Source organism: Nicotiana sylvestris, chromosome 4 (assembly GCF_000393655.2).
Source record: "Nicotiana sylvestris chromosome 4, ASM39365v2, whole genome shotgun sequence".
Taxonomy (NCBI): Eukaryota; Viridiplantae; Streptophyta; class Magnoliopsida; order Solanales; family Solanaceae; genus Nicotiana; species Nicotiana sylvestris.
Genome location: NC_091060.1, coordinates 170,740,415 through 170,760,106, shown reverse-complemented (window position 1 = coordinate 170,760,106; position 19,692 = coordinate 170,740,415). Strand labels below are relative to the sequence as shown.

The 19,692-nt window shown below is 39.1% G+C and overlaps 1 protein-coding gene across 1 annotated transcript; it reads left to right on the top strand.

Annotated features, from left to right (window-relative positions):
* The first annotated feature begins 15,650 nt into the window (after positions 1-15,650).
* On the top strand, positions 15,651-18,589 carry LOC104222464 (uncharacterized). The gene is made up of 2 exons (XM_009773695.2): positions 15,651-16,163; positions 18,521-18,589. The coding sequence occupies exons 1-2, from the start codon at positions 15,651-15,653 to the stop codon at positions 18,587-18,589; spliced, it is 582 nt and encodes a 193-aa protein (XP_009771997.2).
* Positions 18,590-19,692: the final 1,103 nt, after the last annotated feature.

Sequence of the window (19,692 nt, the reverse complement as noted above, 5' to 3'; positions counted from 1 at the left end):
CCAGCAGACAGAACGGAATAATAAAACTTATACTAAAAAAGGCAAAAGGCCAGTGTCATCCCCAGCAGTTTTCGAAAGAAAGGCACCAGAGGAAACACAAGCCGACAAGAAAGCAAGGAAACCAGAGCAAGGGGAAGACAGATAAGATCTCGTAATCCGTAGTCTAACCTAACTTCTTGATTTTGTTTTAAGCATGGTGTAATAAGGAGGTCAGCAAATAGTAAAAGTAGCATGCAACAGCAGTAACATTGCAGTCCTGTGGTAGTCCCAGCTACCAAAACTTCCCGAACTATATTGACCTGATTCATGTTCAGCCCAGGATATGTAGGAAACCTCTGAAGCAAAGGTTCGGTCAAATCTTTCAAAAAATGCTTCACACGGAGTACTCGAATGGGCAAAAATCGCTCGTATCCGCTCACTTTATCTTTGCACGAAAACCCTTCGTGTTTTCGGACAAAGAGGGGCATCTGTGAGCACGTGATTTTTGCCCTATATGAGAATCACTCCCAAAAAATTCAAAATAAAATAATTTTCCTTTGTGTGTAATTTTTGTAATTTTTGTGGTATTTTTGTATAATTATTTGTATTTTTGTCTGTGCATGTTTATTTGTTTTAAATTAATAAAAATATAAAATATGTCGCATTTTCATTTAATGTTTATTTAATTTTTTTTTACAAAATGAGAAAATCATAAAAAATAATGTACATTGCATTTTTAGCATTTAACGTCTAAATTGTGCGATTTTATCGTTAATTGCTATTTAAATGTGCGATAATTATTTTTAGAGTTAATTAGTGTTTTTTTAAGATAATTTAGTTTGTAATTTAATTTAGAAATTTAGTTTTATTAATTAGGAAGTAAAAGAAAAGAGAGCAAAAAATACAAAGAAAAATCGGATTGGGCCACTTCTTCAAATTTCAACCCCAAGCCCAAAAAATACCCAACCTTCCTCATGACCCGGTCCATTTTAAACCGGGTCGACCCAGTCCATAACCCAAATACCCAACACCCCCCTATCTTACACAAAACAAAAAAAAACCCCAAAAAACCCTAACACTAACCATCACCCCCCTTCCTTATCTTCTTCTTCTCCAAAAAACACCCCAAGCTCCCCTCCCATGGCTTCCCCCCCTTGCTGCTGCCCTACCCCCTCATCTCCACGACCACCCACCTCACAACCACCCCTCTTCACACACACACGCATCAACACATACACAACAACGTACACACACACACTTCGTCTTCTTCCTCACCTCAAACGATCTCCCATGGCTGCCTCTGCTGCGCGTCTCCTTCTTCTTCTCCGTTCATTACTACTGCTTGCTTTTTCTACGTCCAACCATGGACGAGCTACAGCTCGTCACTGCAACCACTGCTTCCGCTTCTTCCAGCTTCGTCATCGTCGAGTTTGAGCTCGACACCCATGGATGCCGCTGCTGCGTTGCTCCACCACTGCTGCTGCTGCCCGCTGCTCCGCCATGCTGCTGTTGCTCGCTGCTCTGCCATGCTGCTGCTGCGTCGTCTGCTTTCTTTAGCTCGTGCTGCTGCTATTTCTTCTCCTCCGCTGCTGCTGCCTTCTGCATCTTCTCCCTTCCGTGTCGCTGCTACTGTTCGTCGCTGCTACTCCGCCATGGCTGTTGCATGGCTGCTTCTGCTCCGTCTTCATCTCTGTGCTGCTGCTACTGTTTTGTGTTGTTGCTCCTTCATCTTCGTTTCTTTCGCCATGGCTGCCATCGCAGCTTGTCGCTTCGTCGTCTTCAAGTTCGTTTATGTCAAAGTTTCGTTGGTTTCGTTTAAAGTTCGTTCGAGTTCGTCGTTGGTCATTTACGGTTAGTTGTTCTAAGTTTATTTTCGTCCGTAATTTGTATGATATTTTCAGATTTGGAATTAGTATAAGTTTGCTATTTTTCTTATTTATTTTTAGATAAAAATTGTTAGTTTAATTTTAATATTGTTAGATTTAGTTTAAATCATTTGAATCCGTCATGTTTGTTATTTAATATGGATCTAATACATATTTATTCTTTGTTTGAAGTCCATCCAGTAATTTAATTTGAGTTTGTTTTTGTTTTTGATTTGTTGATTTAGTTTGAATCATGTATTGTGTTGTTAATATTGTTGTTTCCTTGCTCATCCATTTTTTGTCTAAGTTAACCAGGATTGGTTCCCAATATGGTTAATTTATTCACATTAATTTGATGTTGTTCATCTGTGTTCATAGGATTTGTTGTTGAATTCATTTGGAAATTGGTCATATTGGCTATATTTTGGTTGAGATTGATTAGGTGAATTGGTTATAGCTGAAGGGGTAGTTTGGTAAATTGCAGTACGTTCAAGGGTAAAATGGTAATTGCAATAAGGTCGGAGGGGTAGTTTGGGAATTGAACATTTTGAATAATTCTTTATGTTAAGCATGTGGGACAAAATGTAATGGGGTGTGGGTGATATAATTGTTTATGTTAGGCATGGGGGACAAGACATAATGGGTTGGGAATAATTCTTTAGTTTAATATAGTGGGGGGACAAAACATTAGGTAGTGAGATTAAAAGGGGGATGAGTGGGAAGATAGTGGATTTGGTACGGGAAAATGGTTGTTTTATTAATTGATTAAAGGGTTTGGGATAAGATATAAATGAAAGAACTTGATCAGATTTTTAGAGGAGAAAAAAAAAGACGGACAGATAGAGAGAGAGAAAAAAAAAGAGCTGAATATTTAAGAGAGAAAGAAAATTTTTGAAAAATATTAAAACTTTCAAGAAAAAAAAAGAAAAGAAAAAATACAAATAAAAAGGAGCTGGAAATTAGAAGAGAGGGTAGTACACACTTGATAAATATTCTGATATACGGGTTTAGAAATTAAGGGTTAAACATTAATTAGCCTTTCAAATCTGAAAATTCCCTTGGTTTCTGTCCGTTGTTTGTTGTCGGTGTTTCTGGATTTTATTTTGATTTCCAAATCTTTCACTGGGATTTCTGTTGACTGGATTGCTGGTTATTATTGTTGTTGTTGTGTTACGTACTACGTGGATGACTTTCTTCTTCTTATATTGACAATACCAGGTACACAACTGTAATTTTGGCCTTTTGTAAGCTGAAATGATGAATGGAATTTTAAATTTTTAATTTAGTTCTTTTTATTAATTGCATTTAGGTTATTTCATGTATTATTATTCTGTAAATCGCCGTTGTTTTGCATAATTAGGCATATTGTAGCGATGTATTAAATAATGCTTTGCTTTAACCTGATTATTAGGTAGTATATATTTAAGCATGTTCATTACTGATTAAACTGTCAAATAATTAAAATAGAAGAAAATAACGTAAAAATGGCTTTATTAAATCAGTTTGGCAAAATTGATTAAGTTCCTTATTCATAAGGGTTTTAGTATCACCAACGTTAAGTTAATCGGAATCATGTAGCTAAATTCAGTTAAAACATGAATTAATTTTGCGAATCAAGTATTAGGACATGATTTGAATTAAAACAAGGTTAGTTAAGGTTAAATTATTTAATTTTTTTAGAAATACGGTTAGTAATAAAGATTATTTCTAATTTTCAGTATTTGTAAATAATTAATTTCAATAGCTCAAGTCATCTAACAATATGATATTTAATCCGACTATGGGATAATTAGTTTTTTTTTAAAAAAAAATTATTTGACAATTCCATGTCGTATTTATAATTATAATTTTAGTAATATTACTTTCCGTTAATATTTGTTTTAAACTAGTATTTAATATGTTATTTTTAAGTATGTAGAGATTGAATTTATATTTATAGACAAACTTAGTAATAATAAAATGTAGTCATTAAAAGATATTCATAAAATAAGGGAGGATTTCGCTAAAAATAAATAAATGTAAACAATACAAAAATTTGCAGGGTTCTCTAATCTTATTTATTTATTTATTTTTTTAAAAAATAATAATACTTAGATCCCTGGATGGGCCGTTTAGTAAATTTCACGGTCCTACCTAAAAGTATAATAACGCGTAGTCTTTTGGCGCATATTTAATAAGGTTATTTTCTTAAATATGGGTGTGCATTTATGTAGCCCAAATCCCGATCTTGACGAAGTCAAAATGCGTACACAAATCACGTGTACACTGGTTGTGACGTGGTTCGAGATGCATTTTCACGACGTTGCAATTCTTGTATAAAATAATAATAATAATAATGATAAAAGCGGTTTAATGCTAAATTTGCATATAAGTTCTTAATTGTTTTAAAAAATCAGATAAACAAGCCGAATATGACAGTTGAGCGACCGTGCTAGAACCACGGAATTCGAAAATGCCTAACACCTTCTCCCGGGTTATCAGAATTCCTTATCCGGATTTCTGGTTCGCAGACTCTAATATGGAGTCATTCTTTTCCTCGATTCGGGATTAAATTGGTGACTTGGGACACCCTAAATCTCCCAAGTGGCGACTCTGAAATAAATAAATAAATCTCGTTTCGATTGTCCTTTAATTGGAAAAAACTCCTTCGCCCCTCGGGGGCGGAAAAAGGAGGTGTGACAGCTCTGGCGACTCTGCTGGGGATTCTTTAGGTTATCAATTCATTGCCGACTTTTCTCTGCTTTTATTTGCCTGACTTGGCACTCCTCGGATTCTGATCGGGAGGTCTTTTTTGGACATCAACATGGGTTTTTGTTTATGGCTAAAAGAAAAGGGGGCATCAAAAGGGTTCAAAATAATTCTGATGGGTAAAAACCATTACAACTCTTGGAATCGAACTTCTTTCCCAACATTACAAACATAACTTCTGCCCCAGTTTCTCGCTTGGGGATTTTATTTCTTTATTACACTATGACCGAGCCGTGAGGCACTTACGTATCCTCTTTGAGGAATCAGGTCGAACGTAGTTCACACGATTCCTTTATTTTTGTTATTATTTTCCTTTTTTTTTCATTAACGATTCCAAGAGAGGGGTATGAAGGAATAATTAAGGCTCAAAGGGGTAAAGCAAAGGTTAAAAGTGTTCGGATAGAAGAAAGAATTGTCTCCGTCATTTCATTCTCCGATAAATGCCAAGTATAAACAAACAAACAACAATTACAATTAATAGCCATGTCGATGCATCTTCCCTCGACATCTGTCTGACATAAAGAGCAACTGGATAACATCTTGGTCACAATAGACGGCCCTTGCCAATTCGAGACAAATTTGCCATTTTGCTTTGGCCTGATGTGGGAGGATCTGTTTAAACACTTGCTGTCCCTCTTCAAATTTCCTGATATCGTCTGCATCCCCTAAATTTATGGCTTCTGTGTCATTTAAGTTGGGCTTGGATTTCTCTTCCAACTAGCTTAACTCTCTGTTTGTCTCTTCGAAGGCTTCATCATCACCGTATTCCGATTCATCATCATGATTGACCTTTTGTACAATTAGTTCGGAATTAGATTAATTTTTTAGACTAAGTTGAAGATCCGTTGTGCATGCCATGTCATTGGAATCAGTATAAAGAGCATTGTTTAGAAAGAGAAAAGGAAGAAAACAAACTTAAAACAAAATAAGAAGAGAAAAACTTTCACTTTATAAAAATACGGGATAACAGAGTTTCACACTTTACAAAACAAAACTGGATTACAACTCTGCAATAATCCAAAACAAGAAAGAAAAATCAGAGCCCACTACCAAGACTCCCTTCAGATTAGCCGTCCAATTGTTGATTTTTGCTTTCAGCCCCACAAACTGTACATCTGCCTTGCTGGACCCTTTCCCCATCACCATGACCGACTTGTCATCTACACGCTGCACCCCTGCTTTTCCCTGGTCAATTTTTCTTTCGAACTATTTTCACCGGCACGGATCATCATTACCGATTGTGAGGGATTCTTAAGCTCCTTGTGCCCTAGTTCGATCATGTGGGTCTCATGGTGCGCTAGTAGCGGACTCTAATTAATGTTTGGCGCCTCTGGAACCTGAACCTCGATCCTATTTGTGTCAATAAGCTCTTGCACGGCATTCTTCAACTTCCAACATCTCTCAGTATCGTGTCCGGGAGCCCCCGAACAATATTCACAACTTGCTGAAGGGTCAAGATTTCCAGGAAGGGGATTTGGCAATTTGGGCTCAATAGGATTCAATAGGCCTAACTGCCTCAATTTGTGGAACAGGGTAGTATAGGATTCTCCCAACGGAGTATATTTCTGCTTTCTCTCATTCTTAAAAGCTTGATTCCCACGGAAACCTGACCCTGGAGGATTTCTATAGGCCCTCGGAAGTGGATATATGTTTGGTGGAGGTGGGTATGTATTTTGGGGAGCCGGCGCACGCCATTGTGCGTGTGCTGGAGCGTGGGTATAGGTTTGTGCATGATGAACGGAAAAATGGGGATCTGGCAGTGGGTAGTAATGTCGTGGAGGGCTATATGGAGTGCGGGGGTAATTTTGGTGGTAGGGTCGTGGTTGGCTATAGTAGGGTGACGGGCCTCTAGATCCGAACCAGGCTCCAGACTCAACAATCGTGACATCTTCTTTCTTCTTCTTCCCAAGTACACCCTCAGTACCGCTCTGGATGGCCTGAGTGGTTGCTTTAATTTCCGAATAGCTCAGGATTTTGTTGGACTTAAGTCCCTCTTCAATCATGCTGCCCATCTTTACAACCTCGTTGAAAGATTTTCCAACCGACGTTACCAAGTGACCAAAGTAGGTTGGCTCTAAAGTCTGCAAGAAGTAATCCACCATTTCACCTTCCCTCATCGGAGGATCGACTCTTGCTGCTTGTTCCTTCCAATGAAAACCAAATTCTCTGAAGCTTTCTCCAGGTTTCTTCTCGGGATTTAACAATGTGAGACGGTCAGGGACGATCTCAAGATTATATTGGAAATGACCAGCAAATGCTTGCGCCAGGTCGTCCCAGGTGTACCACCTGCTGGGATCCTGCCTTGTATACCACTCCAGTGCAGATCCGCTCAAACTCTGACCAAAATAAGCTATCAGCAGCTCATCTTTACCACCTGCTCCTCTCATCTTACTACAAAAGCCCCGTAGATGTGCCATAGGATCGCCATGCCCTTCGTACAAATCGAACTTGGGCATCTTGAACCCTGCTGGTAATTGGACGTCAGGGAAAGGGCATAGATCCTTGTAGGCCACGCTGACCTGGTTGCCTAACCCATGTATGTTCCTGAAGGACTGCTCCAGGCTTTTAAATTTCCGCATCACTTCATCCTGCTCTGGGCTCTTAGCCGGCTTTACAATCTCCGCCGGGACCTCAAATTGGGGGTTATAGGTATGTGGCTCGGGTGCTTTGAATGTGAGTTCAGGGGGGTAATATTGTGTGGCGTAAGCCTGAAACAGCGACTCACTGGATGATCTGTGCAATAGAGCTGGGGGAGGCGCCACAAAGACGGGAACATTTGGTGGTGGAGGGTTCTGATTGGGTGGCGGAGCTTGGGGAACATAGGCATCCCTCCCCTGATAGTAGTGGTGGCTTGGAAAGCTTGTTGAAGGGTCGGGGGAAGGGTATTCTGGCGTGTGTCCCGGTGGGGGAGTAAGAGTGACAACTAGTTCGGGCCCCTTTTGCACCTTAGCCATGGCTAGCTGTATTTCATTCATTTCCAATCTCATTTTTTCCATATTGGCCATCGCCTCTTTCAGCATCTGATGTGTCATCTTTTCCGACTCAACACTATTTTCTGAGCCAGTCATGCTTTCTGGTATAGGCCCTTTTGATCTTGTTTGATAATGGTATATTGCCAGTATGCTCTAACAAACTAATTGTCTGAAACTTCTGGTATACAACAAACTTGTCAGCGTTAGAGTTTTAACACATATCGCAATTGCACGTTGTAATGTAATGTACTTAGGCAGTTTAACCATTTCAATCATGTTTTTTCTTTTCGGACTTCTTGAAAGAAGGACTTCTAAAAATAGTTTTTTTTTCCGCATTTTGACCTTTTTTTTTTTTGAAAAATTATTTTTTTGAAAGAATTTTTTTTTGACTTTTTATTTATTTTGAAAGAAACTATTATTTATTTTCTTTTTGGATTTTTTTTTTTTGAAAATCGGGGCCGGAACCAATGAGGTTTGCCTACGTATCTCACATCCGGTGAGAATCAGACCCGCGTAGTTCGGGCAAATTAACCGAACCATTTTAAAACAAGTCTCTTTTTGATTTTCATTTTTCATTGCAAGACAAACCATTTTCCTTTTCTATTTTTGAAAACAAGACAAAATAACGACTCTCTTTTTTCATTTTCAACAAAAAATAAAACAACCTATTTTTCCAAACTAAAATAAAGACTCTTTTTCATTTTCTTTTTCAACAAACGACTTTCCAAAAATAAAAGACTCTTTTTTTCCTATTTTTTTCATTTTCTAAAATAATCAATTAACGCCTTAACTGTTATTTCTCTTTTTGTTTTCTCTTTTCCCTTTTTTTTCAACATTCCCGAGATTCAGAAACCGGTCAACATGCAGGTTCGAAACAAATATATGTACATAGCAAGTAGGATGCATCAGGATGATCTTTTTCATTTCAGGTTGCTAGCCCTAGACGAACCCAACCCCTGTGTTGAGTCCCCTAAGTCAAATGCAGCATGATGCAACTAAGCGTTCCTACTAGGGATTCGGCATGAAGTCATGTTATTCTAGGTTCAAAACCTGGGTATGTGTTCTAGAAAGTGTACCCGAGTGGACAACTCGAGTCGAGGAGGGGGCAACTTTCCGGGAACCAAAAGGCCATCCGGCTTAGTAACTTATCCGAGCCTCTTTCTTATTTCAAGGTATGACACTAACAGAATAAGGAGTCTCAACCAGTAAGCATATCCCCGGAGGTGAAGAGAGAAGGGTGTCGGCACAGTTTATATGTACAGTCCACGCAATATCAAAGCGGTAAGAAGCAATATTTAGCACATTAGACCCAAACATGTAATAAAAGTCAGATAATAAAGCCAAATATAACAATTATTCTAAGCTCGAATTTCTAACCCTGAACCAGTGGTTCTAGGTCATTCCCCAGCAGAGTCGCCAGAGCTGTCACACCTCCTTTTTCCACCCCGAGGGGCGAAGGAGTTTTTTCCAATTAAAGGACAATCGAAACGGGATTTATTTATTTATTTCAGAGTTGCCACTTGGGAGATTTAGGGTGTCCCAAGTCACCAATTTAATCCCGAATCGAGGAAAAGAATGACTCCATATTACAGTCTGCGAACCAGAAATCCGGATAAGGAATTCTGTTAACCCGGGAGAAGGTGTTAGGCATTCCCAAATTCCGTGGTTCTAGCACGGTCGCTCAACTGTCATATTCGGCTTGTTTATCTGATTTTTTAAAACAATTAAGAACTTATATGCAAATTTAGCATTAAACCGCTTTTATCATTATTCTTATTATTATTTTATACAAGAATTGCAACGTCGTGAAAACGCATCTCGAACCACGTCACAACCAGTGTACACGTGATTTGTTGACGCATTTTGACTTCGTCAAGATCGGGATTTGGGTTACATAAATGCACACCCATATTTAAGAAAATAACCTTATTAAATATGCGCCAAAAGACTACGCGTTATTATACTTTTAGGTAGGACCGTGAAATTTACTAAACGGCCCATCCCGGGATCTAAGTATTATTTTTTTTTTCAAAGAGGAATTGGGAACTATGTTCGACCTGATTCCTCAAAGAGGATACGTAGGCGCCTCACGGCTCGGTCATGGTGTAATAAAAATTAAAAAAATAAATAAATAATCCCCAAGCAAGAAATTGGGACAAGGGTTGCGCTTGTTGTAAACAAATGTGATTTTGAAGGTTGTAATTTTGAAAGCCAAATTTATTTTGTTTTTTGTCGAGCCTTTAATACCCTTTCTTTCTAGCCCTATCCAAAAACCCACATTACGGTCCAAAGAAAGACCTTCTGATCAGTCTTCAAAAGATGCCAAGTCAGACAAATGAGAGTCTTACTGGCGAACATAACATTCTGTTCCACAACAGAAAGGACTCTAATCTCCAGCAGAGAGAGTCATACCGGCAACACTCCAAATCCCCAGCTGGAAAGTGATACAAATGAGAGAGTCTTATCGGTGAAAATCTTTACGGACACCATAAGGCGATGAAAGCTGAGAGAAAAACCAAAATGAGAGAGGCTTGATAGTGAAAACCCTTCGGGCACTACAAGTCGAATAAGATTGAGAATCAGATGGGGAATTGCCAATTGAAGGTCTTGAAAGACGATTGACGGCGGAGGATAGGCCACATGTGCATGTCATGACCATTAGAGTCGGTATCTGCATTTGATAGGTTTTTATTTATAGTTTCTTTTGTTAAAGAGTCATCTTTTTCCTTTGTCTTTTTATTCTGTTCTCTTTTATCTTTTCCTTTCATAGAAAAATTCCCCAGTAGAGTGTTTGGTCAGAACGAGTGAGAATTGACTTCAAAATATGCCATCAGCTTTACAATTATGCAAGATGAGATCTGGCTAGTACATCCAAGTGGTATAGTCAGCAAGGAACAAGCGCGAGGCCAGTGTCAAGAAAGATATCCCCGCAAAAGGGAATTGACAAAAGGATTGACGAATGTCAAGAGGGATATCCTTGCCAAAATCAAAGGTTATAAACCTCAAGGCTGAGGCCCGTGGACAAAGCAAGAAGAGCAGTGAGCATGATTTGGGGAAATTCATACTAGACTAAAAGGTCGGGGAAATGCCAGTTTCCGAGCTATGCCACAAAAGAAGAGGGATATCCCTAGCAGAAAGGGATTATCCCTAGCAAATAATATCATCCCCAACAAGTTGTGGAATGCAGAGCAAGGAAGGAGAAAGGGAAAACCATCCCAGTAGGTATATCACAACCAACCACCGCGTTTTAAACTAACAAATTTTGTTTGATTTGAAACAGGTAAAGGAAATGGCATTGATGACAGAAAGACATGCCACAAGGGATATTATCAAACTGGGGCAGAAAATTTTCCTTTCATTTAAAAAATTTTCTGAAAGTCAGATACCCAGTCGGGGAAGAATAAAGATAGCATCAGTCTCAGGGAAGTGGTCTTTGAACCAGTTTTACCCCCAGCATAACAAGTTTCAATGGAGGAAGTTGTTCCCCAGCGGACAAAACAAAGGGATGAAACTTGAGCTCAGAAAAAGCAGAAGGCTAGTATCATTCCCAACAGCCTTCCGAAGAGTGAAGCACTAGTTCTGAAGGAATCAGAATCCCCCAGCAGTGTTATCCTTGACAGCGTTATCCCTAGATGATAACATTTTATCCCCCAACAGGTAAGTAAATAATTCCCCAACAGTGTTATCCCCAGCAGTTTCGAGGAGTCCAACACAAGTTTGGTGAAAATCGGTATCCTCAGCGGTTCCTTTCGGGGAAAGGCAAAACGAGTCTTAAGGGAGGTAGTCTTCGAAGGAAGAAGCTATGCAAAAAAAAAAAAGAAAGAAAAAAAAGAAAAAAAAGGAAAAAAAGGGGGGGGGAAGTAGTTTGCAGAGGAATGAAACATCCTACTTAAAAGGAAGTAATATTGGAAGGAGTAAGATAATATATTTACTCAGCAGAGTTATCCTCAGCAGTGTTATCCCCAGCAGGGTTACTCAGCAGTTCGCAGGGTTATCCCCATCGGATCATCGAGATGTAGAAGCATCCTCGACAGAGTTTCGACCAAGTTTCAAGAGGGTCGGACAACCCAGAGTGGGTAAGGAAGAAAAGGAAAATTCATCCCCAACAAAATAATCCCCAGCAGTTTCGAGGGAAGACAACACAGGTAAGTAAATAATTCAGGAAGAAGGAAATGGTTCACGCATAGGAGACACACTTCCTAAGTTTAAAGTTTCACCCATAGGAGATGCATTTCCTCCTAAATTTATTTTACCCATAGGAGATGCATTTCCTCATAAAGTTTATTTTTACCCATAGGAGAGGCATTTCCTTCTAAGTTTAGTTTTACCCATAGGAGAGACATTTCCTCCTAAGTTTAGTTTTACCCATATGAGAGGCATTTCCTCCTAAGTTTTTTTTTTACCCATAGGAGAGGCATTTCTTCCTAAGTTTAAAGTTTCACCCATAGGAGATGCATTTCCTCCTAAATTTATTTTACCCATAGGAGATGCATTTCCTCCTAAAGTTTATTTTTACCCATAGGAGATGCATTTCCTCCTAAGTTTAGTTTTACCCATAGGAGAGGCATTTCCTCCTAAGTTTTTTTTTTACCCATAGGAGAGCATTTCCTCCTAAGTTTTTTTTTTACCCATAGGAGATGCATTTCCTCCTAAGTTTGTTTTTACCCATAGGAGAGGCATTTCCTCCTAAGATTGTTTTTACCCATAGGAGACGCATTTCCTCCTAAGTTTAGTTTCACCCATCAGAGATTCTGGGTTCGTTCCCCAGTGGAATCGCCAGAGCTGTCACACCTCCTTTTTCCGCCCCGCGAGGGGTGAAGGAGTTTTTCCAATTAAAGGACAATCGAAACGGGATTTGTTTGTTTATTTCAGAGTCGCCACTTGGGAGATTTAGGGTGTCCCAAGTCACCAATTTTAATCCCGAATCGAGGAAAAGAATGACTCCATATTACAGTCTGCATACCAGAAATCCGGATAAGGAATTCTGTTAACCCGGGAGAAGGTGTTAGGCATTCCCGAGTTCCGTGGTTCTAGCACGGTCGCTCAACTGTCATATTCGGCTTATTTATCTGATTTTAATACAATTATGAACCGATGTGCCAATTTTAACTTTTTACCACTTTATTATTATTATTTTTAAAAGAATGTGAACATCGCTTAAAACACGTCTTTGGACTGCGTCACATGAAATGCACCCACAATCCGGAACACATTTTATCTGATGTTTTGGGATTTGGATTTGGGTCGCATGAAATGCACACCCAAGCTTAAGAAAGTAAACTATTAAACACGCGCGTAAAGAGACTATCGCGTTATTATTTTGGAAAGGCCGTGAAATTCGCTAAACGGCCCTCCCGAATTCTAAGTAATTAACGCATGCATTTGTGAGGGCCCCGCAATCTGTGTGTTTTATTTGGCGAGGCTCATCTCATTTATTTTAAAAAGGCAATCCTAAAGTGACTACATTTCTATTAAGTTTTTCTTTTCTTTTTTTTTAAATAAAGGGAGGAATCCTAGTTAATAATACTTCCTAACTCGTGTTGCAATCAACCTTAATTAATTATCCACAATCATTCAAATATCAAATTATCAACAAATGCAAGTCCAGAATCAATTTCCAAACTTATTTCCTTTAACAGAGTTAATCAACAAACTATTCTAGGCTAATTAGTGTTAAGCAAATCCAACAGTCAAAGCAGAAGAGAGACGGATACAAGATGGAGTACTTTACTGATTTTGAATAACACTCGAGGAAAGACAAACGGAAATTATTCAAGTGAAAGTTCAAATTGTCTTTCTCTTCTAAGTCTTCAAGCTCTCTTAAAAAAAACTCTCAAGTGTAGAAGTCCTCTCTCCTCTAAGTCTTAGTCTTTTCAAGTGTAAAAGTCTTTTCTAAGTTCAAGTCCTAAAACTCTCTTTCTTTTTTTAACTCCCCGTTTTTTTCAGTTCAGCTCTCAAGTATAAAAGTCTGTCTTTTTTATTCTGTATTCTCTGTTGTATTCTCTTCTATTCTCTCTATCTATCTGTCTTTTTTTTTCTCCTCTAAAAATCTGATCAAGTTATTTCATTTATATCCCATCCCAAACCCTTTAATCAATTAATAAAACAACCATTTTCCCCTACCAAACTCACTATCTTCCCACTCATTCCCCTTTTAATCTCACTACCTAATGTTTTGTCCCCCACTATATTAAACTAAAGAATTATTCCCAACCCATTATGTCTTGTCCCTCATGCCTAACATAAACAATTATATCACCCACACCCCATTACATTTTGTCCCCCATGCTTAACATAAAGAATTATTCAAAATGTTCAATTCCCAAACTACCCCTCTGACCTTATTGCAATTACCATTTTACCCCTGAACGTAATGCAATTTACCAAACTACCCAATCAGCTATAACCAATTCACCTAATCAATCTCAACCAAAATATAGCCAATATGACCAATTTCTAAACGAATTCAACAACAAATCCTATGAACACAAATGAACAACATCAAATTAATGTGAATAAATTAACCATATTAGGAACCAATCCTGGTTAACTTAGACCAAAAATGGATGAGCAAGGAAACAACAATAACAACACAATACATGATTCAAACTAAATCAACAAATCAAAAACAAAAACAAACTCAAATTAAATTATTGGATGGACTTCAAACAAAGAATAAACATGTGTTAGATCCATATTAAATAACAAACATGACGGATTCAAATGATTTAAACTAAATCTAACAATATTAAAATTAAACTAACAATTTTTATCTAAAAATAAATAAGAAAAATAAAGCAAACTTATACTAATTCCAAATCTGAAAATATCAAACAAATTACGGACGAAAATAAACTTAGAACAACTAACCGTAAATGACCAACGACGAACTCGAACGAACTTTAAACGAAACCAACGAAACTTTGACATAAACGAACTTGAAGACGACGAAGCGACAAGCTGCGATGGCAGCCATGGCGAAAGAAACGAAGATGAAGGAGCAGCAACACAAAACAGTAGCAGCAGCACGGAGATGAAGACGGAGCAGAAGCAGCCACGCAACAGCCATGGCGGAGTAGCAGCGACACGGAAGGGAGAAGATGCAGAAGGCAGCAGCGGCAGAGGAGAAGAAACAGCAGCAGCACGAGCTGAAGAAAGCAGACGACGCAGCAGCAGCATGGCGGAGAAGCGGCCAGCAGCAGCATGGTGGAGCAGCAGCCAGCAGCAGCAGTTATGGTGGTTTGACGGAGAAGATGAAGTAGCGGGTTCCGTTTGGACGTAGCAATGGTGAAGCAACCATGAACGTTGGTTGTTTTGCCATGGATGTCGAAGCTTGAAGGTGGTCGTTTGGTTTTAATGGCGGACGGGGGGTCGACTTGGGTGGTCCGACGACGAGGAGGCAGCCATGGCTGCTAGGGAGGGGAGCTTGGTGAAGCTTTTGGAGAGGAAGAAGAAAGAGAGGGGGCGGGTGGATTGGTTAGGTTTTTTTTTAGGGTTTTTGTGTTTTTTTTTTTTGAAATGCAAGATAGGGGGTGTTGGGTCTTTGAGGTTATGGACCGGGTCGACCCGGTTTGAAATGGACCGGGTCATGGGGAAGGTTGGGCAATTTTTGGGCTTGTGGTTTGAAATTGAAGAAGAGGCCCAATTCCGATTTGCTCTATTTCTTCTTTTATTTTCTAAAACTAAATTCTAAAAATCCTTAAATTATTATATATAACTAAATTAAGTTATAAAAGTACAAATTAACTCCCAATAACAATTAACGCATAATTAAGTAATAATTAAGCATAAAATTGTATAATTGAACATTAAATGCTAAAAATGCAAAAGATGCATATTTTTGTAATTTTTAATTTTTGTAAAGCAAACTTAATTACAAACAATTGTTGAATTAAATCCTACATGCAAAATGCGACATATTTTTGTATTTTTTATTAATTTAGCAAATAAACATGCACAGACAAATACAAATAATTATCCAAAAATATCACAAAAATTCTCAAAATTGCACACCAAGGAAAATCATTTTATTTTAAATTTTTTGGGAGTAATTCTCATATAGGGCAAAAATCACGTGCTTACAAACATGGCAATCGACCAAAATGTCGAAGAGTTGTTGATCTTGGGAGACTCAGATCTGATTATTCGGCAAGCCCAAGGAGAATGGGAAACCCGAGATGTTAAGCTTATCCCTTACAAGAATCATGTGGAAGACCTCAGCAAGCGATTCAAGTCAATAGAGTTCAGGTACATTCCTCGTTGTCACAACGAATTAGCCGACGCACTTGCTACTTTGGACTCAATGTTGCCGTATCCAGGCAATGCTCACATAGATCCCTTGGAAATTCAAATCCGGGAAAGACATGGTTATTGTAATACAATTGAAGTAGCACCAAATACTCAACCATGGTACCATGACATCAAAAAGTTTCTGAAAACTAAAGAATATCCCGAGCAAGCCAGTGGAGACCAAGAGAGAACCATTAGACGGCACGCGAGTGGTTTCTTTTTTAGTGGGGATGTCTTGTGCAAGAGAACTCCGGACCTCAATTTGTTAAGATGTGTTGACGCAGAAGAGGCTGGAAGAATCATGCATGAGGTACACGCGAGAGTATGCGGGCCCCACATGAATGGGTATGTTTTAGAAAAGAAAATCCTTCGAGCGGGTTATTACTGGATGACCATGGAAAAGGACTGTTTTAGTTTCGTTCGGAAGTGTCATCAGTGTCAAGTGCACGGTGATTTGATTCATGCACCTCCTACAGAACTGCATCCTATGTCTGCACCTTGGCCATTTGTTGCCTGGGGCATGGACGTCATTGGGCCAATCGAGCCAAAAGCCTCAAATGGACACAGATTCATACTAGTTACCGTTGACTACTTTACAAAATGGGTTGAAGCAATCACTCTCAAGTCTGTCACCAAGAAAATTGTGGTAGATTTCGTGCACTCCAATCTTATCTGCCATTTTGGCATTCCTGCAACTATTATCACAGACAATGCTGCAAACTTGAATAGTCATTTGATGGGGGAGATATGTTAGTAATTCAAGATAATGCACCGGAACTCTACTCCTTATCGGCCTAAAGACAATGGTGCCGTTGAAGCAGCAAACAAAAACATCAAAAAGATTTTGAGAAAGATGATTCAAAGTTCCAGGCAGTGGCATGAAAAGTTGTCGTTTGCATTGTTGGGATATCGCACTACTGTGCGCACATCAATTGGAGCCACCCCATATCTTTTGGTTTATGGCACGGAATCCGTAATACCCGTAGAGGTTGAAATCCCCTCTCTCCGAATCATTGTTGAAGCCGAAATTGAAGACAGTGAGTGGGTTAAAACACGTCTGGAATAATTAACCTTGATCGATGAAAAGCAAATGGTTGCGGTCTGCCACGGGTAGTTGTACCAACAAAGAATGGCTCATGCCTATAACAAGAAAGTGCGGCCTAGAAGTTTTGAAGTGGGGCAACTCGTTTTAAGGCGTATTCTTCCCCATCACCATGAAGCAAAAGGAAAATTTGCTCCTAATTGGAAGGGCCCATACGTCATCAGAAAGATATTACCGAGAGGAGCATTGTACCTGGACGATATCGAAGGAAATGATCCTGAAGCAGCTGTAAATGCGGATATAGTCAAAAGGTACTATGTTTAATTTTTTTGTAAAAACAACATTGTCCGATTGGGAGGACGAAGGCTTTTATTCTCGCTACCCAAACACTATCTACCCTTTGCAAACTCATTTGTGTCGGTTACTCTTCTTTGATTGCCCTCTTTGGAACTTGAAAGTGTTATTGAAAAAAAAAAAATGAAAAAAAGAAGAAGATGTTTTCCTGAACTATGTTCGACTTGATTCCGAAAGGATACGTAGGCAACCTCTCTATGGGGTTCAGTCACACCAAAATAAAAATCCAAATTCCCTCAAAAGTGAAATTGGGGCAGATGTTGTAATGGTCCTGCGATAATCCCGCTTGAATAGTTCCAAAGTTTTAATTCGATCAAAATCATTTTTACCCAAATCCTTTCAAGTCCTTCCGATCAATCGGTGAGAATGTTCAAGGATCAGAGAATACAACTACTTGGATCCGATGAAATAAAAATGAGAGAAATAAAATGAGAGAGTCTTATTGGTGAAAACCCAGGGCACCATAAGGCGACGGTGAGCAGAAAAATTGAAAATGAGAGAGCCTGGTTAGTGAAAACTTGTGAAGAGTACTATCAGGGTACGGTGAGAAGAGAAATGAGAGAGGTCGATTGGCGAAAACCCGCAAAGGGCACCGTCGATCGAAAAGAAGACACCCCCCACCACTGAAAGAGTCCTGACCAGGTTTCTCGATTTGGAGATGTGGTTCACAATGAGTTGGATAGTTGTGCATATCGGGTATCGAGTCCAAGAAGCATGTCATGTCTATTGAAGTCTGCACGCACCCCAAATAAGTCCTTCTTTCCCCCAAAAGGGACGCTTCTCCTTAAATTCATTTTTTCTTGTCCTTTCTTTACTTTTCCTTGAATCTCTTTCGGTCTAACTCTGTTCCGAAACTAATACAAAGAAAAGGTGGCAAGATTGGTTTTACAGGGTTTTGTTTAATAAAATCCAAGTCCAAAGAAAAGTACCCAGCCTCAGTGGGTGCATCAAGTCGATCCCAACTGGCCATGATAGCCGATGCTCTGAAATCAGAGTTATTGAAAATGAAAAGACATCCAAAGTCAAAAGCTCCTAGAAGCAGATTAAAATGAAAGGGCCAAAGCCCTATACGGGTGAGCCGCCATGATAAATTTTGGAAAGTTGAGTTCCTTGGTTTTAGGAGAGAGACCAATCTTTAAGAAAAGCCAGCAAGCGGCAGAGGTTCTCGCCAAAAGAGTTGGGCCGAGATCAAGTGATCAAAAACAATGAAGGCCACAAAACCGACCACCGTTTCAAACTAACAATTGTTCTTTGTTTGAAAATTGAAACAGGTGCAATCCAAAGCAACAGTGCAAGAAGCAGGTGTAACCAAAATGGAAAAAGAAATGTGCAAGCGCTAGAAATAGCTTAGCAACAATAATCAACCCAAAAGGGAAGTCTCCTCCAAATTCTTTCCTGCATTGTTTTACTAAAAAATGAATTGAAAGAAAATAGATAAGAAGAAAATAAAAAAAAGGTAGTTTAGAAGCCCCAAAATCAATCTTTTACCTTTTTGCCAACATTAGGGCTCCAATCCCTGAGTTGAGATTTTAGACATAGGGCCTTCATTCCCTAGTCGCATTTTGACAACATTAGGGCTCCAATCCCTGAGTTGAGATTTTTAGACATAGGGTCTCCGTTCCCTAGTCGCATTTTGCCAATATTAGGGCTCCAATCCCTGAGTTGAGATTTTTAGACATAGGGCCTCCGTTCCCTAGTCACAATTTGCCAACATTAGGGCTCCAATCCCTGAGTTGAGATTTTTAGACATAGGGCCTCTATTCTCTAGTCGCCTTTTGCCAACATTAGGGCCTCAATCTCTAAGTTGAGATTTTAGACATAGGGCCTCCATTCCCTAGTCGTCTTTATTGCCAGCATTAGGGCTCCAATCCCTGAGTTGAGATTTTTAGACATAGGGCCTCCATTCCCTAGTCGCCTTTTGCCAACATTAGGGCTCCAATCCCTAAGTTGATATTTTTTAGACATAGGGCCTCCATTCCCTAGTCGCCTTTCTTTTCCAACATTAGGGCTCCAATCCCTGAGTTGAGATTTTTAGACATAGGGCCTCCATTCCCTAGTCGCCTTTTTGCCAACATAGGGTATCCACTCCCTAGTCGAGGTTATTTTAGATATAGGGCTTCATTCCCTAATCTCTTCCTCCTAAGGACACGCAATCCTTATTTTACCGCTTTCAAAACAAAAAAAAATGTTTAGATTTTAGTTACAAATAACTTACGAAATTTTCCTAGTGAAAACTGGGGCGGAAAATTTTCGTCTGTTTGTTTGTTTTGGTGTCTGAGCAGGTTTAGCCTCGAGGCACAAGGTCTGAGACAACCAAAAGAATGAGTCTCAATCCAAAATAATAAAAAGAATAAAAGGAGCAAAAAGAAATGAACTCAAAATGTTGATGTGGAGAAAGATGTGGATTGTTCAAGATATGATTGAAGTCACAAGCTTCGCATGT

Bases quoted from the DNA above. Each gene is read 5' to 3' on its own strand.
- LOC104222464 (XM_009773695.2), top strand. From the start codon at position 15,651: ATGGCAATCGACCAAAATGTCGAAGAGTTGTTGATCTTGGGAGACTCA. The intron at 16,164-18,520 runs GTACACGCGAGA...AAATTGAAACAG, and splicing joins CTGGAAGAATCATGCATGAG to GTGCAATCCAAAGCAACAGT.